The following is a 12,372-nucleotide window of genomic DNA, read 5'->3' on the forward strand; positions in this document are numbered from 1 at the left end:
ATATACGTATATACTCGTGTTGTTTCTTCTCCACCTAGGTTTATCCTCAGAGCTCAAGTTCCTCTTGGAGTGGGCAGAACATATTTGAAAACCTTAAGGATTCGGAGAAGATCTCCAATGGCCGGGTTCACGCATCCGAAGTACAAGTTCAAAATAAAAGAAACTTAAAGCACAACAGTTCAACCCAAACGGATATTTTCAACCCAAACATAATGGATGTCAAGAAGGACCAGAGCGATCAAGAGAACGGTTTATACTGCAGTCTGAAACCGTTCTCCAGTAGTGTTTTACATAGTGACTCCCATCGGAACACGGCCCATGAGTGCCACAGTAATTCGGAACACAGCCTCGAATCCTTTGGTCCAGACGGGTATGGAGACCCAAGTTATGGGATAGTGAACTTGGACAACCAGAGGCTTTCCTTTGATCCCACAGTTGCGGACTGCATTGTTCTGGAGAGCGCGTTAGACAAAGGACCAGGTGGGAAGCACAGTGGTGGCACGTGGCCCAAAGTCGTGGTCAACATAGCTCCGGCAGAAACGGAAAAATTCTCAGTGTACAAAAAGCCCAAACAAAGAAAATCCATCTTTGACCCGGACACTTTCAAAAGACCTCTGACGCCTCCCAAAATGGATTATCTGTCTCCCAATCCAATGTTGGGATTGTCAGCCCAATCTTCAAAACCAGAAGCCATCTCCACTCCTCCAACGCCTCCGACCAGAAGCGATTCCATTAAATTTAAACACAAACAGCAGGCCAGTTCTGCCTCGGAGTCTACCGTGACGATGGGCTCCCCCCCTCCTAGTCCAGCTGCAGTCCAGCCCCCGCTTTCCATTGAACTGAAGCCAGACTCTTGTCTTCTCAAGGGGCGAGGTAGACCTTCAGGACATTACTACAGGGAAGAGGGGGTAGATCCCGGACATTTGCCCTCGAGAAAATCCTGTGAAGAGGACATTGGCTTTCAAAGAGTGGAAGAGCCTGAAATCAAAAGGCCAAGACCCAAATCTGCTCCCGCCTTCAGGCATAAACTAACCCCCGTGCCCATTCCTAATCCATCTCAGCAGGTAGATATGGGAGCTTGAAAAAGGATCCTGGCCAATCCTTCCCCCAGTGATTTTAGGGTTTAAAATCGGGAGTGTCAAACTCGTGTCGTCACGGCGCTAAACCGGGCATGGCCAGCGTGTGACGCATCCGGCCTGCGGGCCGTGAGTTTGACAACCCTGGTTCAAATGATCTTTTCTGACATCAAAGTGTATTGCATCACACAAAAGTTAACTTCTTGTTCAAGGTGTGCCACAATGCTTTTTGAAGAGGATCTAGGATATGGCTAACCTTTTTGCATGCGTTCCATAGGTTTGCCATCACGGATCTAGGACAACTCGCTGCAGCCAACTCACCGTGGCTAACTTGCCACAGCCAGCTCTCTGCAGGCCAACTCTTCATGGAACAAGAGTTGCACCAATATCAAAGGATTGGTGGAATAGAATCATTAAATAAAAGATGCCAAAGGAGGGGCATAATGAAATGTGAAAGACAAAAATACAGTAGTGGCCAAAATTGTGGAAACCTTTTGGGGAAAGTGTATTTTTGAGGTTTGATGGCTAATAACACGACTTTTTATTTTTTGGAGTTTCAAGGTAATCCTATTCCACTGCTGGAGTGGCCTGGGAATAGCCCAGGCCTTCACCCAATTGAAAATCTATGGAGCCAACTAAAGAAACTTATTAGTCAGAAGCAACCCAGCAATAAAACCCAGTTAATAGAAGCAATCATTCAATCTTGGTTTCACATTAGAACAGCTGCAGAACTCAAAGACTTGGTTCACTCTGTGGGAAGAGGTTGTAAGGCTGTAATTCATGCTAAAGGTTACCCAACTAAAGATTAATTGATGTGGTGATAATTTCTGTATATCTCATTTTTTCTATGGTGATAATTTTTGTTTTTTCTACGTGTTTCACTTTTCTTCTTTATACCGTAACTGCTATTCTAATAGCAAATCCTTCCTAAAAGTTACTGCAGTACATTATTGATTCAATTATCTTTCCATTGATATATAATTTTATGGTACTACTCCAAAAAAAGTAGTGTTATTAGTTAGTTTTAGAAAATACACTTTTCCCCACAAGGTTTCCACAATTTTGGCCACTACTGTAATTAAATTGAATTGTTGAATTGTCTCACAGCGTCCTGCGGTGAGTTGGCCACAGTGAATCGTCCTGTGGCAAGTTGGCTGTGACGAGTTGGCCACAGAGTAGGAGTTCTTTTTTCAGCTCATTTATACTAAGTCTTTCTGCTTTTATTTATTTATTTTTAAATTTGTTTTAAAAAAAATTAAGCATTTAAAAATGCTTAAAATTTTAAAAAATGCTTTGTGAATAGGAGCAAAGGAATCTCTACCATTTGCTGGTCTGTGACCCTAATAAAAATTAATTGATTAAAGGAATCTTTATCTCAGGAAAAAAACCAGTTGAGCTTGACATTATTGTTAAGTGTTTGCTGGTGTTTCTCTGTACAGGTAGTCCTCGACTTACGATCGCCGTTGAGCCCAAAATGTCTGTTTCTAAAAGTGAGACAGTTGTTAAATGAATTTTGCCCCATTTTACAACCTTTCTTAACAAACAACACTTAACAACCAACCGATTGTCAAGTGAATCACTGCATTTGTTAAATTAGTAGAATGGCTTTTAAGTGAATCTGGCTTCCTCATGGACATTACTTGCCAGTAGGTCGCAAAAGGGGATCAAATGACCCCCGGACACTGCCACCGTCATAAATACGAGTCAGTTGCCAAGCATCTGAATTTTGAACACATGACTGTGAGGATGCTGCGACGGTTATAAGTGTGAAAAACAGTCACAAGTCACTTTTTTTTCAGCATCCTCGTAACTTTGCACTGTCACTAAATGAACTATTATAAGTCTAGGACCACCCGTAAATGGCATTTACATCCACATTTAAGGTTGTTTGTGAGATGATAAATCATTCAACTCTGCAGCTTGAAGCTTGAGACCTGAATTAAAGCAAAAACTTAGTTATAACTCAGCTCTGTTTAAATTTCCTGGGACTTGCTCCCAATATACTGTATTTTTCGGAGTATAAGACGCACCTACCTTTTTTGGTGAGGAAAAGAAGAAAAAGGAATCTCCCTCTGCCTCTGAGCAATTTTGCCTCCTTGCAGTAAACAGCAAACAGCCTGTTTAACTTTCATTTTCATTTTCAGAATAGCTTGATTAGCACAAGGAAGAAAAAAAAAATCTGCTCCAGCAATTTACCTCTTTGCAGCAAGCAGCAGAGCCCTGCGCAAAACAGCTGAGAGCAAATCAGCTGAGAGTCGGGAGGCCGATCCAATCAACTTGTGCTAATTAGGCTGTGCTAAAGCTGAAAGGAGCTGTTTTGTTTGCAAGGAGGTAACTGCTGGGAGGCAGAGGCCAAAGAGTGGGGGCCAGTGGGTGGGCGGGGCTACATTTGGTGTATAAGACGCACCTAAATTTTCACCCCCTTTGAGGGGGGGGGGGAAAGATGCATCTTATACTCCGAAAAATACAGTTATTTATTTTGAATTGGGATCTAAATCACATATGCCCCAACCAAAAGGACTTGAATTGTTCCTTTAAGCTACATTGTCCATTTGGATAATAGCATTATTTTCTAGACGTTGAATTATTTTTACTTAGGCATTTCCCTCCCCCTGGAATATGGATCAGCAGATAGGTAGATGGAGCATTTACATGTGCCACTTAGCAGTGTAAACACCTGCATCTGGGTTACAGTTTTGCAGCAAAATCACCCAGAGAAATCTATGTGTGATTGTTTCAGACTATTCTGTAGAAAAATCCCACCAAAACACCTATTACTTGAAAACAATATCCAGTAAACCTGAGCCTTCCCCGAGGCCTTCCCGTAACACGATGTTTTTCAGCTGAAAAAAACATTGTCTCACACTGTATATTTAGAAAGCAGATTAACCTGCTCCCATTCTCTTTGTCTGAATGTAGAATGTTCACAGTGTCCCCAGATATTTTATGACAACTCATTGGTTGCAGACTGTTTTCAGTAATCAATCCCTGGGGATTGAAAAATAGCTTTCGGAGTGGAAAGAAAAAATTAAAATATAGCACACTCAAATGTCTACAGAGATTCTTAATCATCCAGGGCATATCTGTCCCAAAAGGCAACTGGACTTTTTGTTTTTTGGGGGTGTGTGTGTGTGTTGTTTTCCTTGAAACCATTTTGCTTCTCATCCAAGAAGCTTCTTCAGTTCTGAACAGAAGGTGTACCTTTTGGAAAGCACCTTTGGGATAGATACCAGATACCCTACAAAGGTATCCAGCCAATATGGCTGCAGAAGGCTGTTTCTATTGCTCCCATATGTAAATAAAACATTCATTTTGTTTGTTTCTCACTATAATTCCACCAATGTTAAGGATTTGAAAGCAAAGCAAGCCCAATTTTCCTTAAAAAAAATTCTCTGAAGGTGGCCAGGGTCAAATGAGAAGGACTGAATGGAAAGGGATAAAGTATGACGATAACAGAAGTCATGAAAATGTTATAAACAAAACCCTGTTTTGTGTATAACAAAAGAGGCAGAAAATTTGACAATCTTCATGCCAGGTTTGATTATAAACACTTCATATATATATGTATACATCAGAGGTGAAATTCAAATTTTTTTACTACCGGTTCTGTGGGCATGGCATAGTGTGGCTTGGTGGGCGTGGCAGAGGAAGGATACTGCAAAATCCCCATTCCCTCCCCACTCCTGAGGAAGGGTACTGCAAAATCTCCATTCCCAGCACACACTGGGACCAGCCAGAGGTGGTATTTGCTGGTTCTCCGAACTACTCAAAATTTCCACTACCAGTTCTCCAGAACCTGCTGGAGTTCACCCCGGTATACATACTTACTTACATACATACATACGTACATACAGACAGACAGACCTGGCATGAAGATTGACAAATGACCATGCTCCACAGTGATGACCATGGCAGCATTGCCATGATTATATGATGAAAATTCAGATAATTGGCAACTGGATCATTTTTATGACGGTCAAAGTATCCCGGAGTCATGTCATCCCCTTTTGCAACCTTCTGACGAGCAAAGTCAATGGGGGAAACCCGATTCACTTAACAGTGACTCACTTAATAACTGCGTTATTCACTTAATAACTGTAGCAATCCACTTAACAACCCTGGCAAGAAAGGTCATAAAACGGGGCAAAACTTGCTGAACAAATATCTCGCTTACCAACAGAAATTCTGGCCTCAATTGTGGCCGTAAGTTGAGAACTACCTACAGTAGTTGTTTGTGAGTAGAAATTGTACCCATGTGTGTTTAAGTATTAAATCTGACCTGGATCCATTTCGCTTGGGAAAAAAAATACAACAGTATTCATTACATTGATATTAATTCTCTGCTCTTACCATTGTAGTATTGAACATAGTAAACCTATTCATTTTTCCCTCTTAACATATCTTCTAATAAGAATATACCATATTTTTCGTAGTATAAGATGCTCCGGACTATAAGACGCACCTACCTTTTTTGGTGAGGAAAACAAGAAAAACGAATCTGCCTCCCAGCAATTTTGCCTCATTGCAGCAAACAGCCTGCTTTACTTTCGTATTTGTTTTCAGCATAGCTTGATTAGCACAAGAAAAAAAAAACTGCTCCCAGCAATTTACCTCCTTGCAGCAAGCAGCAGAGGCCCACGCAAAACAGCTGAGAGCAAAACAGCTGAGAGTCGGGAGGCTGATCCAATCAACTTGTGCTAATTAGGCTGTGCTGAAGCTGAAAGGAGCTGTTTCTTCTTGCTGCTTGCTGCAAGGAGGTAAACTGCTGGGAGGCAAAGGTCAAAGGGTTTTTTTTTAGGGGGGAAAAGGTGCATCTTATACTCAGAAAAATACGGTAATATTAATATTAAGCATAATAATCCTAATAGTCATAATAATAACAATCATCATATTGTTTACATCTCTATCTTAACATATTTTCTAGTTTTCTCTAATCTTCTTTTATTTCCAACTTCCATTTTTATTCTCTATCGATCGATAAAATAATTCCCATATTATATAATATTCAATTTATTGTGAAACGCAACACCCCTTTATAAATTGAGGACCCAGATTGTGGGCAATAAGCTGACTTTGTATAAATATACAAAAGTATGAAGGCTATTGCTTAACGCATTGTAAGCCGCCCTGAGTCTCCGGAGAAGGGCGGCATATAAATCAAATTAAAAAAAAAAATTGAGATTGTGGCAGTCACTCTCATCATGGGTACAGGCTTCTGTTGAAATATTGCCGATAAATATAGAAAGATGCTTTGGATTTTCCTCCCCAGGTACAGAAATACATTCCAGCGAGTGAAGAGCTCCTGTCACCAGAGGTACAAGAATGGCCGACCTATTCACCCAAACGGGCCAGTCGGCATAGCGACGGTTTTGTGTCGGCCTCTTTATACTCCGGAAGCTTGTCGGGAGGTTAGTATCCGCGATTGGCACGCGACGACTCTGTTCATTTCAGACTTTATTCTGTTGCATGACCCCTGCCCATCTACAGATACACCTTGGCTTACAAACTGTTCATGTAGGGACCGGTTTTGTTTTTTTTAAAAGTGACTCCTTGATTTATACAACCATTTGTTTATCCCAAAAGGTGCTTTCTCTAAAGGAAATTGGACTTTGTTTTTCCTTGAAGACGTTTCGCTTCTCATCCGAGAAGCTTCTTCAGTTCAGCTTCTCAAGAACCGAAGAAGCTTCTTGGATGAGAAGCGAAACCTCTTCAAGGGAAAAACAAAGTCCAGTTGCCTTTTGAATAAGCACCTTTGGGATGCTTGGAGGACTGAGAAGCTCCATAAACAACCATTTGTTTAGTTGGAGTTACAACAGCACTGAAAAAGGGAATTATGACCGTGGTAGTATCCCCATGGTCATGTGATGAAAATTCAGTTGTTACGGTAACTGGCATGCATTTATGATGGTTGCAGAGGGTTAGGGGATCCCCTTTGGCGACCTTCTGATGAGCAGAGTCCACGGGGAAGCTCGATTCAACTACCGTAACAACCGAGTTACTAGCTTAACAGCTGCAGTAATTCTCTTTAACAACTTTGACTAGAAAGTTGGTGAAATGAGGGGAAATTCAATTAACAGCTGTCTTATCAATTGAAATTTGGGACTTTATTTTATTCTATTATTTTATCATTTTTATTTCTTTTATTGTATTTATTACTTTCTTTTATTTCTTTTATTATTATTTTATTTTGTTTTGTTTAAAAAATTATTGGCCGCCATCCCAGGGGTGAAATCCAGCAGGTTCTAACAGGTTCTGGAGAACTGGTAGCGGAAATTTTGAGTAGTTCGGAGAACTGGCAAATACAACCTCTGGTTGGCCCCAGAGTGGGGTGGGAATGGAGATTTTGCAATATCCTTCCCCCAGGAGTGGGGTCTGAATGTAGATTTTGCAGTATCGTTCCCCTGCCACACCCACCAAGCCACGCCCACAGAACCGGTAGGGAAAAATTTTGGATTTCACCCGTGCTGCCATTTTACAGCAGGGTAACTCTGGACAGCTGACTGTTCCATAAAAGCTAAAACATAAAAAGTTAAAATCAGTCATTAAAACCAAAGACACATGGGAAGTGTGTGTGTGTGTGGGGGGGGGAGGTGGGATCTATTGTTACTCAATCAACCCCCTCCATTGTGCTGATTCCCCCCAGAGCCACGTCTTTAGGCCCTTAAGAAAAGATAAGTGGGTTGGGGCCAACCTCACATTGGGGAGAAGAGCCAAAGCAGAGAAGGCCCTTCTGGATCCCGCCAGCTGGAATAATCGGACTGATGTGCCTCCTCTGCCAGCACGAGTGATACGAGCCAGTGGGGTGAGACGGTCCCTCAAGTAACTTGGACTCATGCCATAAAGGGCTTTCAAGGGGATCACCAATACTTTGAATTGCACCTGGAAGTTAGGGGATACCTGTATCTTTGGGACAGCTTTTCTGCAGCCATCCGTTAACTATTACGGCTGAGCTACAATACTGCAGAAGTTACTCTTCTAACTTCTCTTTGCTCTTGTAGGTACTGTCCCGAGAAACATTGCGCCATGCTCTGCTGTGACAGCTGTGATGAGAAATCCTATTTACACAGCCTGGAGTCATAGAATTGCCACCAGCAATTGCTCATCGGCAGCCAATCAATATTGCCACCAACACCTGCATCCCAGGTATTTAGATAAGAAGAATCTTGAACCAAAGCACAATCACCTCAGTCGTAGCATTCTTCTTCCAATTATGGTCAGCTGAAAGGTTCAGAGAAGCCTTCAAGGAGGCATCAAGTGTGCTGTCCCACTCACTCACTCACACACACATGTAATGGTGGATTAATGGGTTTATTAATATTCCCCAGCAGTTCCCTTCACTAAAAACCCAGAACTGTCCCAATTGCGTCCAGCCACAAGCAGACCAATGCTAGGCCCCAGAGCAATGGCCAGTGAGTCCACAACGCAGTTAAAAGTTTCCCAAACAAGATAAACCCACCAGGCAAAATTAAATCCACAGTGCAAGAGGGTTCACAAGGCAAGAAAAGTCCAGAATTCAGAAGACACAATCCAAGTCACGACACAGTGTCGATCCAAAGCAAGGCAAGAATCACAACAACTAGAAAACACAACAGCTAGGAAGTGAACACGTTGTTCCCAGCATTGCCTCCATCTGTCTGCTGTGCTAAATAGCTAGCTTCCGGTGCAGCCCATCAAGAGGGACGAGGATGCCTCCATGCGAGTAGTTAGGCTGACCTTCTCTGCTCCTGCCTTTTCTCTGCCCCGCGTGTTCTTGGATCAGGTGCAGCAGGCAGTTCCTCTTCCTCATCACTGCAGCTGGGTTCTTTCTCCACCTGAAGCCTCAGGGCTGTCCTGCTGCAGCCAAATTTCTGTCAGATGTCAGTTTGGAGCCATTGACCAACTCCCCTCCTGAAGTGCCTGGGACTGGTTGATCCTCCTCCCAGTTGACATCTGGAGAGGTGTCTGGGGAAGCATCTGGAGGAATCATCACAATCAAGCCAACTCATTAGGATCGTCCAGAAATTTAGATCCAGAATGAACGTGAAGGAGGGTGCAGCTTAGGTCAAGAACTTTTTAAAGTAGCTGGATCCTTTCCTCAAGTTACCTACATGCCCTCCACAGCTGACCTACACATATATATTTGATTTAAGGTTTGGCCTGAGACTGTATCCTTATGGACAAGAGGCTATCAAAATGACAGCTCACATCCTAATATATTTGTACCTTCTATAACGGGTATCAAACTCAAAGCTCGGGGGTCAGATCCGGCCCACAGTGTGCTTAGATCGGGCCGCCCTGAAAACAGCGGACCAGCCCACAGTGCCACTACCAGCAAAAATGGAGCCAGGGAGGGCTGCAGAGCCCTCCCAAGCTCTGTTTTCACTGGCAGAGGGTTGCAGGAGGCTGTTGCGGCCAAAAACGGCCCGGGGGGCACATGTGGTCTCCCTGTGCTCCGTTTTTGCTGACAGAGGGCTAGCAAAACAACCAAAAAACAAAACAAAAAAGGAGAAATGTTTCTCCTTTTGCATTTGAGCATCCAAGAAGGGACAGGAAAGGAGAAGGAAAAGAGGAAAGACAAATAAAAAGAAGGGAAGATGGGAAGAGAGCAATGAAGGAAAAAGAAGGAAAGAGGGGAAGGAAGAAGAAAGAATGAATAGGGAAGGGGGAAGGAAGGAAGGAAGGAAGGAAGGAAAGGAAGGAAAGGAAGGAAGGAAGGAAGGAAGGAAGGAAGGAAGGAAGGAAGGAAGGAAGGAATGCCCTCAGGCCACCTGGGTCACCACAGGTGCCCCAACATGAATGATATTGAGCTAGCCACGCCCACCCCAGCCATACTGATCTCGGTTCCCCAAGGTCAAATACAACCCTGATGCGGCCCTCAATGAAATCAAGTTTGACACCCTTGTTCTGTAAGGACTCATGGGTGGCCCATCTCATAACACCTCACCTGATAAAATACCTGGGAAACATTCATCTTTTTTTTAATGTACAATTGTTATTGGCTCAATCAGATGTAGTTTCTTTGAATGTAGCTGAATTTTGTTATGCTGCCTGCAAAACTGGCAGGCTTTGACTGCCCTCTGGCAATCCACCACCAATTGTTAAATATTATATTGTCTTTTTAATTTAATTTTGGTTTGTTTTTTTTTTATCATGATTCTTATTTGTCACACTGGTGTGTCATCGTAATAAAATTACTGCAATTTAAGATTTGGTCCCAGACAAAAGCATTGTCAGGTTTCCAAGTGATGAAACCCATTCAAAAAAAATAAATAGGCAAAGTCCATCTTCCAAAACAAATTTCTCTTATTTAGGTAGGCATCAAATTGGCAAAGACTGTTGTAATTCCGGATCTGACACAAACCGGAATGACACCACCTAATATTGAAAATTAGAAACATCCCACAAAAGTCATGTTCCCTAATAAAAGCAAAATCAACATTGGCCGGTAGTCTTCAAACTCCAGCTTCAGCTCTCAGCAACGACAGCCTCCGTTCCCACGGGAAAGAAGATCACCTAGCCAAAACAATGCTCACTATCTGTTCCCTCCTCCCGTCTTAAGAATGTGGCGAGCCCAAGAAACCCCCCTTACAAAACAGAGAGAAAGAAAAGGAATAAATGAGTATAATACAAAGCTAACTAAAATGGCTACACATGTCAATTTCAGGTTCGACAACCATCACACATTTTGCTATGGTTCTGCCTCTCTGCATAGCTCCCCTCCTTCCTTCCTTCCTTCCTTCCTTCCTTCCTTCCTTCCTTCCTTCCTTCCTTCCTTCCTTCCTTCTCTCTCTCTCTCTCTCTCTCTCCCTCCCTCCCTCTCCCTCTCCCTCCCTCCCTCTCCCTCTCCCTCTCCCTCTCCCTTTCCCTCTCCCTCCCTTCCTACCCAGAAATTGATTACTCAGCGATGGACTGGTGAATCCCCCCATTCTACCATTTTTAAAATATATTTCATATCATATTTATGGGACAGAGATGTGTCTTATTCCATTTATGCCCCGTGATGTTGCTGTGGGGTGCCTGTGAGTGAAAATCCAATTTTCTGTATTTCAGTACTCAACACCAAGGACATCTCAGTTTGGATCTGAGTCACAAGCACACCAGTGAGTGCTCTGAAAATACACGCTCCAGATCATCCCACGGTTCAAATTCACTGCCTTCTAGTGCAAGACTGGGTAAGATGTCTGAAAGAAGAAATGGTCTGCTCTGTTTCTGTAGCCTCAGTGCATCGTGGATATGGGCTTCCCTTGAAAGAGGGACATTGTTGGGGACAGGAGAGCTCTTGAAGTGTTCTAGAGAGGGTCTTTTTGGGGGTGGTGAGGCCACCACTTTTCCACCTTCTATCCTCTCCACCTTTTATCCTCTCACAAACGTCAATAAATCTTTCTTTTTATGATCCTGTAATCCCTTAATTTGGGGTGACCGGATGGAGCTGAGAGTTTACTAACCGGATGCCCTTCCTGGTGCCTATGTGAAGTTCACAGCACTTTTTTTTTTCTTTGCACCATAAGAGAGAAATATCTGCCGCTACCTACGATTAAACTCTCAACCTTCCGAGTGGGAGGCGAGCATCTTCACCACTAGGCCCCCATGCCCCTCTCACACAAACCTCAATATGACCCACAAATGTTACGTATTGATTTGATTGATTGGCATTATATCTGATTTATTTAGATTGATTGGCATTGTCCCTATAGACTGGTTAGCATTATATCTTTTTGATAATACACTGGCATCAATGTATAGTTATTAACCTGTGTGTTTGTGCATAGTTAACATGCAGAACTGGTGTGTCTGTAGCTAAGCATAAAACCTACCCAGGTAGGTTTTCTGCTTTGCTACACACAAAACATATAGGGAACAAAGATTCTATTTTAATTGCAAAACAGGGAGGCTTCTAGATGAGAAACTTTAAAAAGGGATAGAAGAGTTGTATATAAGAGGCTTCCAGCCTACCTTTGAGTCCATCCGTAAGGGCAAAATATAATATTTTGTCCACTTGACCATGCAGCAAAGGTCACTTAAAGTTGATGATGAGATCAGCACTTTTTGGAGAGGGGGGCTTCTAAGAGATGAGGAGAGGCTGCCCTCTACTCCTAAATCGATTATTTATTAATTATTTTAAAAAGATGCCCTCCGATCCTGTATTTGATTGAAGTAACTCTATGTTTAAATCGGTGGAGCTATTTTCATAAACTCAAATTTGGCCCAATCCAAATGAGATTTTTTTACTAAGTAAAACTTGCTTCAAAGAGTCTCATTACCAACCTAGCTGGTTCCTTGAAACTTAAATGAATTTATTTCTTTTTTCCTCCCTCAT

General features: G+C 42.6%; 1 protein-coding gene across 4 annotated transcripts in view; it reads left to right on the forward strand.

Annotated features, from left to right (window-relative positions):
• DLG5 (discs large MAGUK scaffold protein 5) overlaps positions 1–12,372 on the forward strand; it is a 153,011-nt gene that overhangs the window by 98,321 nt on the left and 42,318 nt on the right. For all 4 annotated transcript variants that reach the window (XM_060694127.2, XM_034424002.3, XM_034424001.3 and 1 more), the window contains exons 16-19: positions 39–1,064; positions 6,346–6,484; positions 8,075–8,219; positions 11,106–11,227. In XM_060694127.2, coding sequence (XP_060550110.2) covers positions 39–1,064; positions 6,346–6,484; positions 8,075–8,219; positions 11,106–11,227 — 1,432 coding nt within the window. The remainder of the gene's footprint in view (positions 1–38; positions 1,065–6,345; positions 6,485–8,074; positions 8,220–11,105; positions 11,228–12,372) is intronic.

Source organism: Pantherophis guttatus, chromosome 6 (assembly GCF_059756535.1).
Source record: "Pantherophis guttatus breed Tessera chromosome 6, ASM5975653v1, whole genome shotgun sequence".
NCBI lineage: Eukaryota > Metazoa > Chordata > Lepidosauria > Squamata > Colubridae > Pantherophis > Pantherophis guttatus.